Genomic DNA, 21,794 nt, shown 5'->3' on the forward strand with positions numbered 1-21,794 from the left:
CTACAGTCCTGGCCTCAGCCCTACTCTTGATATGTTTCTTGTGCTTACTGTTAATAATGGCACTGTTTATTTGACTGTTGAATAAGTCTGTCATAAAAAAAATAAAATAAAGATGATGTGGTTCTGAATCGTTATCATACCAAATATGAAACTCATGATGGCACAGAATCTGCATGAAGAAACTAATATTTGCTCCACATTTTTACGGGATGAATGAGGGGTACTCGCTCGCGGTACACCCGGCCATTTATGTCTATGCAGCCGGCGCTTTCTGTGCAGCGCCGCAGACATTAGTCACGTGGTGGAGTCACATGCTGTTTAGCAGGAAGCTGCTCGAGATCTCTGTTTACCTATGTGTCATCCATACAGTGCGACACAGAGCATCCTTTATGTTTGGTGAAATCCGACCCGCCTTAATGAGTTTACTCACTGCTCGATCTCTCTGCCGATAATGTCCGTCCACATGCGGCACGTGTGATCGTCTCAGCATCACCGTCACCATGGCATCGTCAAATTACACCTGCATCCAAGACAGCGCCACAGGTTTGTAAATCCGTGTTTCTGTCTCCGGCATTGTGGCAGCAGTGCACCCATGTTTTTCTTTCTGTTCGTTTATTACTGCAATTATGACATATAGGGCGGGTCCATTTGTTTATTTTGACGAGGCGGCGTCGATTATGCCATGATGTGATTTACAACGGGTCATACAACAGAAAAACGTTACATGGACTGGCCTGCTGCATCCCATTTTATTTACTTGGTGAGCAGGGTCCAATTCAAGTAATATCCTCAGGCTCGTCCTATTGATATCATGAATGATTACAGCGGGGAACAAGTTCATGAGAAATATTCTCACCCTGTATGTAAAAACAGTTGTGTAATGTCCTCTGAGGCTTTGGAGGGACGAGGTTTGGCAAAATAACCCTGATGATGCCTTCAGGGTTCAATTTCTAATCGGATTAGTCTAACCGAGACGTTTTACCAGCAAGGCGGTGAAGTTGGAAAGAGGTGGACATTTAGGCAGGCATTTTCTCGTTAATCATTTTATGAATAAAATATCAGAAAACATTGAAAAATGCCCCAAAGGTAAGGCTATCAAATGTCTTTGGTTTGTCTGACCAACAACTCAAAACCCAAAGATATTTATTTTACTATAACTGAGTTTATAAGCAATAAATGTGCATATATGCTTGAAAAAAACACTTAAATGATCAATCAGCTGTCAAAATAGTTGCAGTTTATTTTAACTAAATGCTGTTGCTGTGAATGAAAGATGCGGCCCAGCAGGATTATAGGAGGGGATTTTTGAGTCATCATATTCCTGCCTCTCCTGCTTTTATTTTGACCAGTTTGATCTCTCGTGAGTCCCCTGCTCCCCAACAGAAAGTAATCTGCTAAATCTCCTTCTCCTTCAGTGTCTCTTCAATGTTTTTATTACTGCTGATCGTGTTTAATAGTCATCTCCCATCTAAAACCATGGATTTGTTTGTATTTCCCAGAGAAGGACAGACTCCTTTCACCCATGGCCACCTATGGGTCCAGGGATCTTCTCGGGGGTGGCAGCCCCCGTCCCACTTGTCTCGTGGGCTCTGACCCCCATCAGAAGCAGGAAGAAGAACAGGAGGAGGAGGCCCTGAGGAGGAAACTGAAGTACTTCTTCATGAGCCCTTGTGACAAGTATCACGCCAAGGGGCGCAAGCCTTTCAAACTGGGCCTGCAGCTGCTCAAGATCATCATTGTGACTGTGCAGGTGGATAGAGCTTCATGCTACAAGTTGACATATAAAGTACCACATAGATTAGATCAGAGCAGGATGGATGTTGCTGGCTATAAACAGCCTGTTTGTTTTATTCCATACCACTTATATCATTACTACTACTCTGCAGATGGCTGACTGTTGAAACTTGCTTGTTTTGTGCCTGACTCTGCCTCTCAGTTGGTGCTGTTTGGACTGAGCAACCAGATGGTGGTGACATTTAAAGAGGAGAACACAGCTGCATTCAAACACCTTTTCCTGAAGGATTATCGTGACAACACTCCTCAGGCCGTCCACACCCAGAAGGAACTGTACAGGCACATCCACTTTGCCATAAAGCAGGTAGCCTATTAACACCTGTAGGGAGTCATTTCAGTCCACTGCCTTAAAGGGTTGATTCACCAACTTTACTAAAAACACATCTTCTCTTCTTCCTTTAGTGCAGGAGCAATGAGCTATGAAAGAGACCAAGCTTCTTGTAGCCTTGTGGATGGTGCACATGTCTTTTTGAGCTAAATGCTAACACTAAAATGCTAACAGTCTAGCTTGCTGATGTTTAGCAGGTATTATGTTGACCACAATCTCCAGATTAGTTTAGCTTGTTAACATTTAGCACTAAAGTACAGCTGAAGCTTATTTTGGGATATGATTGTGCATTAGACATTAGATAGATAGAGGTGATATTATTAGAGGTGAGGGAGAGAGTGTGTTTTGGTGGACTGCCTCTTTAAGCAGGTGTATCAGCATGTGGTTCAGTGTCAGCTGCCCTGTATTTTCGTTGAAATGCCTAACGGTCGGTTGTAATTCACTGCTCTTCTTCTCCACTTTCCCCTTCAGTACATGGCTATTCCTCAGATCTCACTGGGACGCTATGCATATGTGTTGGGCGTTGGCGTAAATGGAAGCGCACTCTCCCTCTGCCAGAGGTACTACAGGAGGGGCACCATCGACCCCGTCAACGACACCTTTGACATAGATCCCCATGTTGTCACTGGTAGGGCCCCATTTTGTCTTTCAAATTCTTTTCTCTGTGGTGTCCATTTCTCCTGGGTGTCTGACATTTGAACGGGCAGCCTTGTTATTTATTCAGTGCCAGCATTTTTTTGGCCCTTAAGGAAATGACTGTGTCAGTGAGTCATTGTGCTGCTGCTCCACAGAAGTCAAGAGGTGCCATGTGACTCTGCCCTACTTTCAAAGGCCAGAAATAGTTCTTATCACCAAAAACACAACTTTCCATATGCATTTAATGGAAACACTCTGGTTCTCTGCTTGGGGAAGGAGTTTTTGTTGTATGCACCTCCTGATTTGGCAGAATTGACTTTTTCATATTTAATTTTGTGTCAAATTAAACTAAGACAAATAAAAATCTCCAAGTGCACCTCTCTGCATATAAATGTTTTGAGGAAGCAGGGTTGAAGTGCACACTTCCCACGATGTGGAAAAAGATGGTTTTGTGTGCTTTTAAAACTTCCCCATGTGCTGTTATTTTAGTTCCTCTGATGCTATTTTCTCATTTATTTCCAGATTGTATTGGATTGAATCCATCGACTTACAGCTCTGCTCCAGGAAATACTGACTACAAGAATTTCACTCTCAAGTTTTACAAGTCAGATGATATTATGCTTGTTTTTTTATCATTGGAAAGAACAATAACATATTTTTACAGCATGAACTAGTCACATTGAATTCTCTGTCATATATATATTTGTCTCCAGGCTGATCAACGTTACAGTTGACTTCCAGCTGAAGGCCATCAACATTCAGACCATTATAAACAATGAAATCCCTGACTGCTACACCTTTGCCATCACGGTGAGCTTTGTCTTCTGTTATTTCTGTTTAAACGAAACCCCCTGCATCAGAGTACGTTGAGATAAGCCGATGGAGTGCGTTAAGACTCACATACCCAGAGGTTGTATATTTACCCTGGTTCTTTGCTATCAGATCTTAATGGATAACAGGGCTCACAGCGGCAAAGTTAAGATCAATCTGCACAACCAGGCCTCCATAAAGGAGTGTAAAGACCCCAATGTGTCTGGACAGGGTGAGTGACTGGTGGTGTATGAACTGCAATAGACACTTGATTTGTGTTTTAGCTGGGGTTTTCTCAATTACCTTTGATTCCTCTCATTTGGCTGCTCTCTTGTCAGCTGAGAATTATGCACGGGAGTTCTTTGACGTGGTGGTGGCCTTCGTCTGTCTGCTGTCGCTGTTGCTGTGCGGGCGCTCCATCCTCAGAGGCATCCTCCTGCAGCACGTAAGACAGCAGACCAAATATTTGTTTATTCATGTTGCTTGGTGACAGTAAAATTTCCATCTTGTACATACCATCCTCTTTTCTGAATACAGACAGTATCCATCCAGCTGCTCAAGATATTTTGTTGATGTACACAAAAAATAAAGTTTGCAAAGCTCATTTTTGTTTGAAGTTTTGAAACCAGCATTGTTCACTTCTATGTTTATTTTGTAGCTCAGTCTTCTTCTTCCCTGCCTTTGCTTGCACATGTCTGCATTTCTTTTCACCGCGCCAACCATGTCTCTCCCTGTAGATCAGTGGAATAACGTGAAACCACTGGGCCGATGAGTGTCGTCGTGTGCATAATACATCTTTTTAGCATCAGTTTGTAAACTGTAAAGTGCTATAAAATGAAGGTTATGTGATTTATATTATTATCATAATAAAGCGACAAGGCTGCAGTCCAACAGTTTATTCACAAAGGAACACGTCACCCTTTGTGACTCATCGTCAGGCTTGACTACAGTTGGTTTTAAGATTGATTCATTGTTTGTTTTGGTCTTTTAATGGAGTTTAATGCTGTGAAAGTGTCACCACACTTAACCAGTGGTGACTCGCGTGGTAAGATAAACAAATAAAAGTATTTTGATTGTAGAAAGGCCATCATGCAAACCTGAAGCTTCTGTTCATTTGACTAAAATTCACCTTAGCTCATTCTGTCAGTAGTTTTCCCAGACTAAAGGAGCAGATTAGTCTGAGGTTGGCTTTCACTTCTGCCATCTCTGAAAGAACTGCAGTCTCATGTTCAGTATACTGAAAATGAAAGAAATAGTCCAGCATAACATCCCCCCTGTAAAACCACAACTTGATGTTTCTAAACTGCCATGTTTCATGTTTGTATTGACTAAACAAAAAATGTATCATTTGTTATATGTTTTTTGTTCGTTTCATTTTTATGTGCATTTAAACAGAGCATGACACAACATCCTCCTTCTCCCTAACCAGGAGTATGTGCAGTTTTTCAAACACAAACTCGGCCGTAGTGTGAGCTGGGGGGACAGAATGGAGTTCATCAACGGCTGGTACATTCTGCTCATCATCAGCGACTTGTTCACCATCATCGGCAGCTTCATCAAAATTGGGATTGAGTCCAAGGTAATACGTGTCACACCAAAAGATAGATGCAGCTGACAGTTCTCAGTTTGTGGTAATTAACTTTGTCACTGTTGTGATGCAGACTTTATCGTCATATGACATCTGTGGAATCCTGCTGGGAACCTCCACTCTGCTGGTGTGGGTGGGAGTGATCCGCTACCTGAGCTTCTTTCAGAAATACAATGTAGGTGAACAACGTACACAAATCCAGATCATGTTTGTAGAATGGAGTTATTTCCTCTTGTGTGTCTGAATCGCTTAAATAAATACACTTTCCTCACTCACTCGCGCTCTCGTTATCTCACAGATCTTGATTGTGACTCTAAGGGCTGCTTTTCCAAATGTCATCCGCTTCTGCTGCTGTGCAGCTGCCATTTATATGGGATACTGCTTCTGTGGATGGATTGTGCTGGGGCCCTATCATGCCAAGGTACTGTACACACACTCTGTCGTGACTTTATCCAAATATGAACTCGTTATTAGTCATAATTATATCCTTGAAATGTCCTTCAGACCCCACGTTCATGTCAGAACTGCCTCATTATAATCAAATGTCCTCCAGCATATCATATCTGTAGCCATATTTTATTCATGAGAGAAGAACAACATTAATTATTAAGTATGAATTATGACAAGATTCTTTAGATACACTGTTTTTGCATTCACATTCTTTCACTATCTGTCTCCAATACTGTGGACATCAACTCACAAGAGACTCATTCAGTAAGAAACAATCAGAACTGAAACAGCAGAGGGAGAGATACCCTGACTTTTAGCTCCTTGTATGGCTCAGTCATCGTGTTAAATATTTAAGTTTCTGATAAGATCATCAGGGTACTTTTTTCATTTGGAACACTCCATCAGAGCAACAGAGGACCTTATACAGCTGTTGTTTTATTGATAACTGAACTAAACTGAAGTTTGTGTGTAAAATGGAGCTCTAATGTATAACTGTGCTTTTCTCCCTGAAAATCAGTTACACCTGCGAACAAGATCTTCTCATCTAACTCTCAGCAAGAATGAGATTAAGCAAGATTTGGACTATATTTGCTGTCACTTCCTCTTTTGATAACTGCATTAACATCACTTGCCTTCATTTCACTGTTTGCTGTGACCCCATGTGTACAGTTTCGTTCCCTGTCCATGGTGTCGGAGTGCCTGTTCTCTCTGATCAACGGAGACGACATGTTTGTAACGTTCGCTGAGATGGAGCAAAGCGGCACCCTCGTGTGGATCTTCAGTCAGCTCTACCTTTACACCTTTATCTCCCTCTTCATCTACATGGTGCTGTCCCTCTTCATTGCACTCATCACCGGAGCCTACGACACCATTATGGTATGCTTTCATTTACTTGCGCTCTTGTTTCTTGGCATTTTCAGCCGGTTGACACGTCTGCTCATATGTTTCCAATACTAGAGTTTATGACTAAGTACCAGAAAAACTAATGAAATTCAGCATCAGCTAACACACTACATGTATTTGGTGCACACGGTAAACGAGTTGCTAATGTTAGCATTTAGCTGAAAGCATCACTGTGTTAAGCTGCCAGCTTGGCTTGGAGACTCTTAGTTTTGTTAAACAAATGAATTGTACTCATTGGACTGAACATTAGAAAGAAAAGAAGGAGCACAGGTGGAAAAATAGCTTTGGGCGAAGCAATGGGTTTAACCTTAAGGTCACACATTTGAAAAGTGTCATTAAGAGCTACGTTAGGGTGAAGAATGATCAAATTAAATTACCAATTACAATACTTTAGATTTAGGAGAGGAGTGCTGAGATTAGAGCGGATTGTTTATGGATGTAGGTCATTTTTTTTTCAAACTCAAATCCACACGATGGCCAAAGGCTTGGACTTGGACTGGATTTTATGTGAGATCATAACAGTCTGTCTTTTGTAATTCCCATCCATGAGCATGTACGTTAAGGGAACAGTCCTTACCCAGTTTTCTGTTCAAATTAAACTGGTGAGTGTGAATCGGTGGTGAGATTAGCGTATAGAACATTTTCAGCTCTGTGTCGTCTTCTTACAGGCCCAGACTCAGGAGCAGGTACGCGTCAACGATCTGCACGCATTCATTGCAGAGTGCACAGACACACCCAGCTCTGGCAAGTTCCGTGGGCCCGAGGGCTCGTCATGCTCCTTCCTCTGCTGCTGTGACTGGTGAGGAGGAGGAGGAGGAGGAAGTGGATGCACAAAGGGAGCAAGCAGAGTGTGTGTGTGAGTGTGTGAAAGGGCAAGGGAGTTAGATCTTTTTTCCCCCCCTCTCTTTCTCTCTTTTTAAAGCATGATATTTCCACTCCAGTGACAGCCGGCTGCATTGCACTCTGTTTTGCAGATGCCCAGCAGAGACGATAAATGCCTTGAGAGTGAACAGACTGACCTTGGACTGTGTTGTCCCCTGTGGTGCGTGTCTGAATTTTGCATTTAAATTTGCGCCTGAACGGTAGAATGCACTGCACAGTCACAAACCCAATTACCTGCTTCAGCTTTTGTACTGTATGAATAATTTATTGTCTCTTTCTGTAATATCAGATTGTTAGGGCCTTGATGACTTGACGCATAATGCCAGTAAACATATTCATTGCTGTAGATTGGACAGGGGGTCCACTAAAATGGATTCAAATTTTCACTTGAATGACCCACTATGTACAGGGTTTTTTTTTATTGTCATTTTACTGTTCACATGGCTACCTAGCAGGAGTTTTGTGCCTCTTGACGATGTAAATATTTGTATGTCCTCTGAACCTTCATAGCAGAGAACACAAGACACAGCTAGTATGTATGCATTAGCCTCTGCAACATTTTCATTCGAGGCTGTTCCTCCATTCCCTCGTCCTCTTCATTCATGTCCTCGTCTGAAGGAGATGATGGCTTCACCAGGACAGACAAGCCCTGCAGCCACTGCATCCAACCAGTTAGTCATCAATATGTATGAACTGTTCCTGCCGTAAAGAGCCAGGTGACCATGTGGGCTAATGCACTACAAGGCAGAGCCTTTTCACTGGTTGGTTTAAAGTGCTCCGTGCAAGGCTGCAAATGTAATGTTTGACAACAGAAGGTTAAATTAATCAAATCTGGTTGAAACAAAGTGGTGAATGAGGATATCTGCATTAGCCATAGAGCAGAAAAGACACAATTTAAGCTTTGTTGCATTGGTGAGAAAGGCAGTCTGGGTGATTTCTTTAATGTTCTGACTGAATGGGCAGGTACAATGAAATTCAGCTTATTATAAGGAATCGCTAGTGTTGCTCAAGATGTTGGAGTATCAGAATTGATTTTTCAATTCCAGGAAACAGGACAAAGTTGATGAATTCATCACAGTGGTTGAGGCTGTCTCACCATCTTGTTTTTATTACATGTTGTTTTTACCCCTTTTTGCAGTTTGTGAATTATCTCATGTATCATGTATTTATCTCAAATATAATAATTTTTATGGTAAGGCGAGATGTTAGAAAAGCAGATGCCTGTGTTTATGTAGTTACTGTGTTTTGGATTTGTACCGTAGGGTAGTATGTAGGCAGCTTAGAGCTTTTTTCATATGTATTATGTCAGACTCAGACACAATACATACCGTATACTGCACTGACACTGAAGCCATGTGTCACAGGGTAGTAGCTCTTTAATGTTTTATCTTTGGATGAGCTCGGGCATTTCTATAAACCAGCAGCTCTTCATTTAGTCTTAATAAAGCAAAATAAACTGTTATGATAGAAACTGAAGTGGTGACATCACTCCAGCAGGCTGCATGGAGGCTTTTGAACATCACTGTTCAGTGGAACAAGGACGTTCACTGCACAACATTTGTATCAGGACTGAAGGGCCCTTTTTTTCTTTTATTGTTTACTGACATGTTGACCAGTATTGTTTACAACAGCGTGTGTTCTTTTAATGAATGTTTATTTACACTTACTTAACTGCACTTAATGAAGACTTGCCGTATGTACAGCTTCTTTTGATGTAAATATGTCACATGGGAGCCACAATGGAGCAAAGCACTGTATGTAATGCATCTGTTAATGTTCCCCTGACTGCTGCACAAAGGTTCTCTGCTGCTTTTGATTTAATAGCCACAGTGTTATTGCTCACCACATTTGTTTCTTTGTATTTTGCCAGCTGCGTTAATTATTTTACTTATTATTTATTTTTTAAGGGAGTTTCTCTGTGTCTGAATAAACTTAACTTGTACAGGTTTTTAACCCTCATTTGTATTGAATCTTTTCTGTTAAGTTGTCACCTTCTGAATGAAATGAATGCAAAAAAAACTGAAAGACTGACATTGTGTCAGGATTGTGGAGATAAATAACCAAGGCCCAGTGTTATGGTATGTTATGGTTGAGTTTTTATGTTTTCTGTCCCACAATAGATACAGTGTGTGTGTGTGTGTGTGCAATTTTAATGGCCAGCTGCTCAAATTCTTGATGTAGTGTGCAGTCAAGTACATCAAAGTACATCAATACAATAATGTGTTACAGTGTTGGTGAGATAAGTACCATGTTTACGAACTTTAGCTTAACTTTTATTCATAACTAAAATGCCCCAACTTCAACAAACATACTAACCTGCTTATAGTGCTGAAATGCTGATATTAAACAAGTATAATGTTGATCCTGGTCACCATTGTAATTTTTTGTGTTAGCAATGGTAAAAATGGATAAATAAATCTATAAACATATTAAAATTATATGAAACTTTTAGATTGAAAATAATAGTGCTAACTTTTCCTCATAAAGAGATGAGTTTTAAGGGTTTCCTAAATAAATTCACAATTCTAATGGTAAATTTATATATTTTACACAATAATGTAAAAAACAATTGAATGATTAGTGTGTATTTTAGATTTACATTGAACACTTTGAGGCTCCACATTGTATCCTGACTGCCAAAAAGGCCGAAAAACTTGTGAAATGTGTTACATACCATACATTTATATCCTCAGGAAGTGTAATGCACAGGGCTTGTCCAATGTGAACACTGCAGTGTGTGCTGGGACAGGCTCCTGTAGAAAATGATAGATGTAAAGCAAAGCTTGGATTGCCTGGAGCCGATGAACCCCCAGTGTGTTGTGGTCTCACTGACACCACTAGGGGGAGAGAGCAGGCTCTGTCTGCAGCCAGCCAACCAGGCCGACTGGAGGCTAAAACACAGGTACTTTGAGGATGAGAGGAGGAAACATTTAGAAAGGGAGGGGTTGGTTGGCATTGTTCAAGACAAAAACTGCTGAGACTATGGGTGAAATACTTAATCTTCAAGTCTACCATTATCACAAACAACATCTCAACACAAGGTAAATGGATGTAGAGTCAAGGTCAGGCTGTGCCAGGTAAAGAAAATACACTTAAGATGCAAATGGGCAAAAAAAAACGTGAGAGCTTATTGGTCAGACAAAGATCAAAGCAGATATGTGCACACTCACTCCACTTAGTGCTGTGGAGTGGTATGGCTGTCCAATATCCTTAGTGCTTGCATGCATTATTTACTCAAGGATGCAACCAGGGCAGAGACAAAGCACTTAGATTCAGACTGACAGGAACTGGCCAGGCCAGTGCTGGCCATTATCAGGTTCCAGGTTAAAGCTGATTAAACAAACCTGGAGAGAAAAGCAGATGCTTATGGCTGGTTTTCCATCCTGGTTAACTGCAACTCAAAACTCCATCCTTGATTAAATGACCAGAAAAAAACAACAGGAACATGAAGTTTTATTTATCTCAGTTTGTATTAAGCTCACAATCATATTGTGTGTAAATTAGACACACACTGCAAAACATACATGATATCTGATAACAGTTCATTAATGCGGTTCACTCAGGCTCTGCTACCGTATGTTGCCTATGTATTCTCATTCGTCACATGTTGCCTGTCAGTGAGTGCAGCAGCATTCTGCATGTTAATGATATGCTGTGCTGGAACGTCGTGCTCTTCAGGGAGTCCACACTGCGCACGGAGAGCAGCAGCTGCGCCCGCAAGTGCTAACCTGTATCTGCCTGCTATTCATTCACACACACCCCATTTGGAAGGTAATGATATTGCTGTTATTAGTCTGAAGTGTTACGCATTGTTCTCTCATGAATTCTGAAGCCAATTGTATTACAAGGGCATTAATTTGTGAATATTCTTAGAAAAAGATGGCGACTGTGTCTGATGTGATGGGTGTGTCCCTCAGTGCCAGCTGCTGTCTTGTGTAGCTTGGCTGACAAACAGGAGATTCAGAACTCTGGAATATATGAAACACAACAAGAGCATGCCTGTATCTGCCACAATTTGAATAACTAATGTATTTTGGAAGAGTTTGTCAAAGGTAGCAGACCCCTGACCGGAGGCCAGGTTTTGGGGCTTGACTGAGCGCCAGTCCTTTTGTGCTGTGACTGACCCAGCTGGACTGTGGGCCGGAGGAAAAAACAATGAGATAAATAACAGGGGAACTGTGCAGCAGGGTACACAGACCTGCCCCTTCCTGTCTCCGCCGCCGCACACCACTGCCTCTATGAAAAAAAAAACCACCTTCCTCTCTTTGTTGCGTCTGGTTGACCATGCCAATACGTCCATCAGAATCAAGCCAGGAGGCATCAAATCCCCAGGAGTCTCCATCCTCTTCCTGGTTGCCTTCCCCTTGTCCTTCATATATTTGGACACACACCTGTGCACATACTGCACGTTCATATGATGAAATCCAAATGCAGCAACACTATGAGTAACCAAATTCAGTGGAAGCAACTGTTTGAATATCCCGATTAATCCTGCAGATATTTCTATAGTTATGACTTGACATTCTTGATTCAACAACAAGACAAATGGCAAGACAAGCAAAAAAAAAAAAAAAAAAGCTTGGGAAGTGCAGCCCTCAAAGCTGATGGGACCACAAACAAAACTTCCTCTGGAAATTGTTCTAAGAAAGAAAGACCAAGCGATAACAAGCAATCGGGTGCACGTGTAGTGTATGTTTTCAGTTTTGTGCCATACATTTCCACCCTTATCTAACACAAACAACACAGGGCCAAATCTCCCCTCTCCAATGCTTGGAACGAGAAGAGCGCAACACGGGCACGACATGAAAAGAAGCCCATCCAGAACAGAGCAGTACACAAAAGCCTGGCTACAGACAAGGGCAGGCGGCTGCCGGGAGCTGAGCAGCAGCACAGCAGACAGACAGACAGACAGACAGTCAGGCAGACAGACGGCATGCCCACCCAGACTGTCTGGTGAAGAGCCCCTTTTTTGGTGAGGAGCACAGCACACAGAAACAAAAGCTTGAAAGCCACGAAACAACATCCTCTGATGTCTAACTGAGAGAAAAAGAAGCAGAAAGAAAGGCGTACTGTATCGGTTGCTGTTGTCTTAACATCTTGCTGGAGATGGCCATTTTCAAGTAGTTTCATCCAGTTTCAGTTCTGTTCACTGAGGCTGTGAGAGGCTGAACTCACAGGCAGGTGCACGTATTAAGCTGCATCCGCTCTGGGCCATCTTTAACGTCCGTTGCTTGTGGGCAATTTGACTTTCGGACAAATAAATAATTATAATAAAAACATAAAAAACCTGCAAGGTCTTCAACGTGACAAACTTGTGAGATTAATTGGTTACAGTCAGAATCGCATTAAAACAATCTTAACCACAATTTCACAATCAACAGGTCTGAAATGTGTTGAAAGATTTTGAATTCTCAATGCAACAGTCACACTGAAGGCAGACAATGCAGGCAACTTGATGCATGGGGGGCAGCAGTAGCGCACTGCTGAAGTGTGTGTGTGTGTGTGTGTGGGTGTGTGTGTGCAGTCGGGCATGGAGAAAGGAAGAAAAGCGCTTGGAGAGGAGAGAAAAGGGGGTGCAGGGGCCTAGGAGGGAGGGCAACAGACGACCGGGAGGAACTCGGGCAAGAGAGTAGGGTGACTTGCAAGAGGTGACATCATCCTCAATTTGAATAATCCCCCAGCCAGGCAGGTGATTGGCTGTGCTTAGAGAAAGCACAGTTCTCCCTGCTATTCGCTATTCAGCCCTTTCAATTTCAGCATGGCGCGCTGTCATGGTGAATGCTGCTTTCAAGGACTTGTAGTAACCTCCTATTTCTGAGGTTGAAGGTTGTAAAACAGGGTTTGAATAATTCTCAAATAAAGCAAATTTACTGATAGTGATCAAGCAGTTATTCTGAGCAACTCTGTGCAGATATTTGGAAGGAGTCTATTGTACATGCTTTCTTTACAAGAAAGCAATAACAACCATTAATAAAAATGCCAAATAAAAATCATTTGACAAGGTCTTTGCTTTCTCTATGGGTTTTTTTATGTAGTGTGAGGATGTGCCAAGTGTTTCCACACCATACATAATAAGCTAAATTCTACCCTCCATTTATCTACTTGCTGGTAATCATGCTGGTAGTGCTGAGAAAGTAGCACACAACCTTAATTAACATCATGCAGATAACAGCAGTGTTTGCTCGTTTGACATAACTAACAAAATATGTTTTGTTCTTAGTCATTCTTCTGATGAAATTTATTTTTCTTGTTCCACCCACAACTGACCAACTTGGCTGGGTAGATTTGACTCCATATAAAGACATCTCTAACGGTGGAATTTCAGACTTGTTACAAAGGTGTTGCTGTGAACATTGCTAAATAAAAGCTGCATTTCATATAGGTATGCCAGTAACCTGCGGGGGTGGCTAGAAATAATTTGTTAAGGATCGTCAGTAATCCAAGAGCCAGTATTAAAACCTTGTCATTCCACTCCCTTCCTTAAAGTGCCAGACACCAGCTAGGCCACTCCTGTCCAGAAAGCATAATATTTGGTCAAGTATTTATATGTACTTAAAGGTACATAATACATTAAAAAGTTGGAATTAAAGGGGCAGTCCAGTTTTATGTTAAGATCAGTTTACTTTCAATAGTCACAGCTGAAAACAGGCGGAAAATGTCTTTTGTGGCTCTGAGGGGAACTTTGCAAAATTGAACCTGGTGATGCCATTGGGCCTCTCCTCCTTCAGTTTCATATTTCTTTTCAAAAATCTGTCTCTTGCAAGTACAACTTTATGGATGTGCAACTCTAAATTGCTGGAGTAGATGTTCACTTTTCGGGAAGTATCATAGACCAACTGACTAGGGCTGCTGCTAATGACAATCTTTATTATTGATTAACCGGGTGACTTCTCGATTAATCGATTCATTGTTTTGTCAGTAAATGTTAGAAAATAATGAAAATGTAGCAGACGATTTCCTTGTTGCAGCTAGTAACTTATTGCGGTCTTTACTGGTTGCCAGTTCCCAGCCAAGAAATTGTATGGCACTTAACACAATACTGCAAATTGTTTACACTTTACAATGGACTTTTTATGTATGTGTATTGGTAGAATTTGTCACCTTAGGACAAAACTAAGTCAGTAGTTATAACTAAGTTGTTTCCTCCTGTTTCCAGTAATTAGCTAAGCTAACCAGCTGTGGGCTGTAGCTTCATATTTCTAATGTTAGCTGGAGAGATTAACATTACCTCACAGAAATGGATCAGTCTTGTCAAGTATAAGCAAGAAAGCCAATAGGCACCTTTTGTTACATTACAAACCAAATCAAGTATAAAATACTTTTCAGCTTGTTTCTCTCTATAACCAACACACAGACAACCTTAGACTTCTGGGCCCCACTACAACAGTGAGGTCCTGCATTTCTACATGCTAGCTCATGAATGTTGCGTTTTCACAGGTGAAAATGATCCTGAGTCTTTTTCATTATAGACCTGTCATTGTTCCGACGCTTCCAGCAGCACCTGAAAGCAGCGGCAAGCCCTGTCCTCTCCTCCGCCTGTCCATCCATCCCTTCATCGGTCTACTATCGTGAGTGTGTGTGTGTGTGTGTGTGAGAGAGAGAGAGAGAGCGTGTGTATGTGTGTGGGGGGAGAGTGTAGTGAAGCGTCATTCTCCTCCTTTCTTCCTTTCAGGGAACGCGCATCACTTGTGAGAAACGGCTCCTGAGACCCAGAAGTTTCTTGTCTGCAGCTCGGCTCGATTCGCTCCGCTCTCCCTCGATATTCGTCCGTTCTTACCGGTTTCATTTCCATCCTCATATCACTTCCTTTTTTCACGAGGATTCAGTCGGGGTGTTCTGCTAACGCAGGGCGTAGCTGGAGAGGATTTTGCTAGCTCGCCGCTGCACTGACTGGTAAGGGTGAGATTTTTTTTTTTAGCTTTAGCTAGCATGCTAACGTCAGTTTGTAACTACTGCCAAGCTAATTAACAGTAATCAAACCGACTCTTTAAAATTAACGTTACGTTCCAGACGTTAGTGTCTCAGTTGTACTTACCTTGTTGCTACTTGTGCTTTCTGTTTTAACACTAAACATTGCGTCGGGCTCATGTCGGCTCTTTGTGTGAATGAATATTTATGTTAAATATGAAATTGTAAATGTCCAAAAGGTTTTGTTTTAGTGTCACCTCATCCTTTTGTCGATGAGCCGCTCAGTTTGAGTGCTGTTCAAAGGGGTTGATGGGGCGGTGGCAGGCTGCATGGTAGCTGGAAGTGCTCAACAGACCTGTTAGGCTAATCTAAAACAGATCAAATGTTTTAATCTATGCGCTTTTTCATTCACGAAACTTGTTTCCTCCTCTCGTAACTATTTTATCTGCCTTTTCCCTCCTTCAACTTTTTTCCTCCTTATCTTCCCTCCTTCTCCATCCTCCATCGCGGATGCCCATTGTTCTGTGGTTGGCCAAGTGGTGTGAGTGCTGAGAAATGTTTCATTCGCCTCAGGGGAGGGGGAGCCGGCAGATTTAGCACTAATAATTTTGCAGATGCCCACACCGTTTTTCGCGTCAACTAAACAGAATGACTTAGGGGCATTTGCAGCATGTTAAAAACATTCATTTCCAGACCTTGGAAGGGGCGTGTAAAGCTGAAATATCTCTGAGAGGGTTGTGCACAGACTCAGGCTGGCATGTAATCAGAGCTGATTAATGTCACCCCCAAAAGTGATCGGCTATTGTGGTGTGAGAGTTCAGACTGGAGGGGCCCAGAGCTGCTTTTTCACCGACTCTTTTTGGTGAGCTGAGTGCAACAAGACAAATTACACTCCCCTCTGTAGAACAATGGGGAAGAGAAAACGCTGCCAGTTCCCAAAGCCTGGCCAAGAGCATTTAATAAACTGCAAACATGTAACCATTGGAAATCTTTATTCTTAGCCCACAACACTATTCTCTTCCCCTGAGGTGCCGCAGACAGCAGCATAAATTGTCTCGATCTTTGCGGCCACAGTGGGCATGGGTGGTCAATAATATGTGGCGATCGACCATGAGGTATTGATGTCACCCTCACTAAATGGCATTGCAGGACGACTAATATGAGCACTTTTAAGGCTCGGCCACATAGGGCTTGGAGACTCTCCAGGACTCTGAAGTCAGAGGTAGTCTAAGCCATGAGCTAGTCCCCCCCCCCCCCCCCCCCCCCCCAATGCACAGATGAGAGAATGGCTGACTCACAGTGTTGCTGGATGAGGCAGGGAAATGGAGGACAGACAGACGGCCTAATGCAATCAAATGAAATTAAATTTAGCTGCCATTAAAAGCCATTCTCTGTTTTTATGAAGTAATTTAAGATGGCTTTAAAAAGATTGTCAGTTGGAGGATGTGGTTTACTGCCTCCAGTATTTTGTGTGTGGAGAGGATTTGTCAGAAAATATACTTGAATGAACAAAGCCGATTACTGTAAGTGTGACTTCAAAAAAACGGTGTGGAATAATCTCAGATGCATCTTTTCTTCATTGTTTTTAGTGTGGTTTAAATAGGATGTATAACTTTGTCTCCTGTACCAGTAGATCTATGCTCTGTTGGACGAACCAGAATTAAAGGTGTGATTGTCTACAGTTTTGTGCCCATCACAATAAGAATGAGACCGCATTGCTATTGTCTGAAACAACCCCTTCATACACAAAGGAGAGGGACTAAAAACTGTAGCGATTAATGCTAAATTGGTGATTGGATTAATCAATCAGTGGCTTGACAAACTATTATATTGTTTCAATTTTTGATGAATTTTCATAATTAGTTAATTGGAATTATTGAGGTTCAAAGTAATAATATCGTAAAAGATTCTGCTTGCAAGTTCACAAATTTAAAGACATGCTTGTTTATCTTTGATCCATATATTTTTCAGCTGATACTTTGCGTGTATAAAAACATTGGTTTGGGTCCCGGTACATTAACATTTGTAGGTTCAATTTTAGGGATGTATGATATTAATGGGTCAGTAAATTATTATGATGATAAATAGAGCCGATAAGCAGCCAATTTGCTTTCATTGAATTGAGAAGCACAGCATCTCCACACTCCGATGCAGTAGGTGGCAGAATGCACCTTAAAAGTCATTTTGTGGGTAGAACTGGGTGGAGTCGCGTGGTGTGGACTGGAAAGCGAAACGGGTCATCACTGGTGTGTACGTTTTTTGGTTTTTTTTTTTAATTTAGTTTAAGAGGAAGACAACATGATTGAAATTTGCAGTGCATGTTATGCAAGGTATGTGCTTCAGCATGACAACTCTCATTAGAGCTATGGAATATTAAATCGTTCATCTTTGCTCACTTACATCTTTGCCTTTCTTACCCTCAGGTGTCCATAAACTACAGCTTATGAACATATAAGTATCAGCCTTGAGAAGCAGGTAATACCAATTATTGGTATTGGCTGATAAAAAAGTCCATATCATGTATTCCTAATTTTTCATTGTTGTTAATTTATTATGTTTATCAACTTAAACAGAAAATTAATTGGCAACTATTTTCATGATCAGTTTGTTGTTTTAGTCTTTTTTTAGGAAAAAATGCAGAACATTCACTGGTTTCAGTATATAAAATGGGGTACTTACCTTAATTCTTTGTCATTAATGATGGAAAACTGAATTATCTTTGGATTTTAGACAAATGGTCACATAAAACATGCACTTTGGTAATTGTAATGGACACTCTGACATCTTATATACAAAATGAGTATTTAATTAATTGGTAAAATGGCTTTTGGATATTAATAATTAATTAATAGATAATGAAAATAATGTTACTTGACCTCTGAATTCAATAAATGACAATGGTGGCAGTCTTTAGTTGCAGTTGTAACGGCTGCACAAGAATAGAAGCTGCTGTAATGATGTGCTTGTTCTTTTGTGATTAAGAATTAAGAATTGCCACAGAATATTTTCACGTAGAATGCCTTTCATAAGCTTTCATTTCAATTCAAATCTATAATCTATTTTGCCCCCAGCTGGCCTCTCGACCAACACCACTGTCCTGAGAGGAGAGATGATTGTCCCTTTAATAGACCTCTGTGTCAGCTTGCCCTTAGCCTCAGGACTGGTGTTGGGTGGGTGTGTGAGTCAGAAAGACCCCCCCCCCCCAGTTCTGAACATCTCGCTTATGACAAGGGCAAGCCTGTGCCTCTGGTCATCAGGCTTTTTTCAGCTTGAACCCGTGACCCTTTCACTTCTTAGCGGCATTAAAATTACCACCATCATCTCTGGCCCTGTTTTAATCCATGGCAACAGCAGCACAATAGTTTCTTGTTTGGAGATTATCAAAACACCAACAGAAACTGTATGTGTGGCTGAATTTCCTTCTCTGTTTTCTGGGCGATTGAGCCTTGAGGAAACTGACACCAGCACAAGGGTGACGATAAAGCGGAGATAAACTTTGTTGTCGTCTGTGCTCCCAGTCATGATAGCAGCTTTGGTTGTCACAGTTGTCAGGGCATGCAGTTGGCAACTGACGGCATGGTTTTGAGGCTGTATTTGCCAGCAGCTGCAGTAATTTGCTGTGTTTGGACTCTCTAAATTCCTCTGGATAATGGACATGATTCACATAGCCCTGTTGCTAGGCTTCAAGACCAAATTTTTCTCGACACAGTGTGTTAGTTCTGCCTGGTTGTTTGGTGTAATGCAGCCTTGGAGATGTTAGAAATGGGGCCAGAAAAGCCGGTTAGGTTTTTTTCTCCCACCTGTGGCTCACAGATATTCGCGTCATGGACTCCCTCTTTACATTAACATTGCTGTACATTTGTAGCTCTGGCCCAGTGACTGATGTGGTCAAGATTATGTCAGAGGCAACCCAGCCACATATGAAATGATAGACATTTGTGCCTGACCTCAGTGCTGACAGAATAATAAGCTTCCTTTGACATAGGCAGCTGTAGAGCCTGATTTATTTCTCTGTCTTATGAGTTTGTGCTGGTGACATTTAACTCAGGCTTTGTATGCTGCCATTAAGATGCATCATCAACCCTCTGTTAAATGCTCCAGTGAATGACTATCTTTGTGGTTGCTGTGGTGAAAGTTGATAAATGAGGCATGTGGTGTTTTGAGGCCTGCTGTGTGGGTTGTTTTAGAAAGCTCTGTTTAGTAGGTGCTGATCTGGTCAGCCATCCAACCTGTGTGCCATCCTGCGAGGGATCAGATTCCATCTGGAACGTGCCCTGTTCCACTTCAAACAGGAGGACATAATCCTCTTACGGACACAGTCGTTCCACTTGTACTTTGCGTGCGTGTGTCTCCTTGTCTCCGTACAGAATCTCGAGAGAACGTCCAAGCCTCTTGGGTGTGTTTCTGCCATCCTGTCCAGATGCCTCGGCTCTGCCCTTTTCTTCCGTCTCTGTATTTGCTCTATCTCGTGTCATTGATCCAAGCCACCAGCTGGTCCTGGGCTGGCCTGATCTCATTTACCCCCAGAGAGGAGCTTGTTTGTGGGCAGACGGCCCATTATGGAGATGATCCAGAAGCTCTTCAAGTTACAAATTAGCCTTAGTTTTTCTGTTGCCACTCTGTCAGGTCCTCTGTCTCTCTTCTTGTCCCTCTGTTTCCTGCTTGCCCAGTGTCTCTGGACACCCCCCCGCACCACCATTTTATTATCCTCTCCTAAAACCTTGTCACTACTCTCTCTCTTATCTCCCAGGGGAGATAGTTAACAGCATCAGAGGAACCTGTCTTAGTAATGCACTTCCTCTGTCTGTCTCTTTCTCTGTCCCTCCCATCTGTGGAGCTGCCAGCCTGGCTCCCCACTTCCTCCTGTGCGATCAATATCCACACAGTTGAGCTCTGCGCTGCCCTGCTGGTCATCCCTGCAGGCGGTGGAGCTTAGCCAGGCTGTAGTAAGGCCCTTGCCGTTGGTGCCTCGTTTGTAGTCGGGCTCTGTCTCTGCCCTTATTGTTTTAGGGCTGACCGACCCTCTAGCCCTGCCTCCCCACAGTATTGTCTAGTTTCTGGGACATACTGACGCCTCTGTTAGTGCTGCTCATCCCTCCCTCGTTCTTTCACGTCTTTCTTGGGGTTCTCTCTGTCTGTCTCTCTGTGTCCTCGTAGCTGTGTCTGTTCGAGGGCTGCCGAAGCCGACTGTACAAGATTAGCATCTCTCTTTGTCCAGGGTTAACAAGCTCTGTCATGTGTTAATCTGCCCGTCCCCAGGGGGCCGAGTTTCTCCGAGCCCGGATGCACCATGGGAAGGACGTGGTTTGAGTGTTTGTGTGTGTGTGCGTTGTGTGCATCAGCTTGTTTGGTGTTTGTACTTACGGGTGTGTGGGGTGGGGTGGGTGTGTGAACGATCACAATGCACACAGCTCTAAGCTGTGATGGAGCACTGGCATTCTCTGCCATTTGCAGCAGTTGTACTCGCCTTTTTATAGATTTCTTACAAACACAGATGTCACTAACAAAGAATTTCAGCCGAGTTGTCACTGGAGGACATTGCAAAATCTTAATGTGACGCTCCAAAGAGTCCTCAGGTTTAGTGCCAGCCTTTCTGATCACATGCTTCTGTGATCCAGGTGTCTGTCACACAATCTGCTTCTCTTTCTCACACACACACGCACGCACACACACACACACACACACACACACACACACACACACACACACACACACACACACACCAGCAGCCAAGTAAACAAGGAGACAGAAAACACTTGTTCCTTCATCTCAGCGGGGCCTTTGTTCTGGCACAGTTTGTCTTATTGAGCCTCCTGGCGGCCCATTGACCCACTGGGAATCAACTGCTAGGAATGACAGTATTGTACACCATTAAGGAGTTCACTTGACAATCAGCAGGGGTGGGGGACTCATGTGTTTGTTTGTTGTGGTCTGTTGTGTCGAATTACCGAATAACTAATGGCATCAGTGGCCACGTTCAGCCCTCAGTGTGTTTCCAATTGGCTGTTTTATTTGTATTTGCAGATAAGAAGGCCTGATTGGAAATGTCAGAGAGATTTATGTAACTGTAGATAAAAATACAGATGAAGTAAATGTTTTTTTTTTTTTTAGCCCAAAACGTGCATAGGAAAGTTGGGCAACAATAGTTTACCTTTAAAGTTATATATAAAAAAAAGTTAAAACAAAACAAAAGTTGCAACATTCCCAGCATGGGAAAAGATGTGGGGTTTCACAGTTAGCCACATTTCTGACATTTGCTCTCTGCACAACATTTTGATAGAAGCCTACATTCTGTGTCCCTCCTCCCACTTGGTTGCTTCCTCACTCACTCTCCTTCTCTCCCCTGCTCGTTCTGCCCTCCCACAGTCTGTGGGGAATGCCATGGAGAGCAGCGGGCTTTGTTTGGAGTTTATTTGTGTGCAGGACAGAGGTGGTTTCCTGACCTCAGGTCGGGGCTGTTTGGAGAATGTGTGAGCTGTGATTAGTATCAAATTG

General features: G+C 42.4%; 2 protein-coding genes across 3 annotated transcripts in view; both read left to right on the forward strand.

Annotated features, from left to right (window-relative positions):
* mcoln1b (mucolipin TRP cation channel 1b) lies at positions 1-9,736 on the forward strand. 2 transcript variants are annotated; one of them, XM_046414082.1, is made up of 14 exons: positions 1-543; positions 1,500-1,750; positions 1,937-2,098; positions 2,594-2,750; positions 3,281-3,362; positions 3,472-3,568; positions 3,701-3,800; positions 3,907-4,013; positions 4,998-5,147; positions 5,230-5,331; positions 5,455-5,577; positions 6,276-6,482; positions 7,178-7,308; positions 7,484-9,736. In XM_046414082.1, coding segments are annotated over exons 1-14 (1,713 nt in total). In that variant the 5' UTR covers positions 1-500; the 3' UTR covers positions 7,485-9,736. The 2 variants fall into 2 exon arrangements, with proteins under 2 accessions (XP_046270038.1, XP_046270037.1); XM_046414081.1 differs by having other exon boundaries at positions 7,178-9,736.
* Positions 9,737-14,810: 5,074 nt separating this feature from the next.
* wu:fb95e10 (mucin-5AC) overlaps positions 14,811-21,794 on the forward strand; it is a 29,985-nt gene continuing 23,001 nt past the window's right edge. Inside the window, exons 1-2 of the mRNA XM_046414914.1 lie at positions 14,811-14,959; positions 15,064-15,284. The gene's annotated coding sequence lies outside the window, so the exon portion shown is untranslated. The remainder of the gene's footprint in view (positions 14,960-15,063; positions 15,285-21,794) is intronic.

This window comes from Scatophagus argus, chromosome 16, assembly GCF_020382885.2.
Source record: "Scatophagus argus isolate fScaArg1 chromosome 16, fScaArg1.pri, whole genome shotgun sequence".
NCBI classification, from domain to species: domain Eukaryota; kingdom Metazoa; phylum Chordata; class Actinopteri; family Scatophagidae; genus Scatophagus; species Scatophagus argus.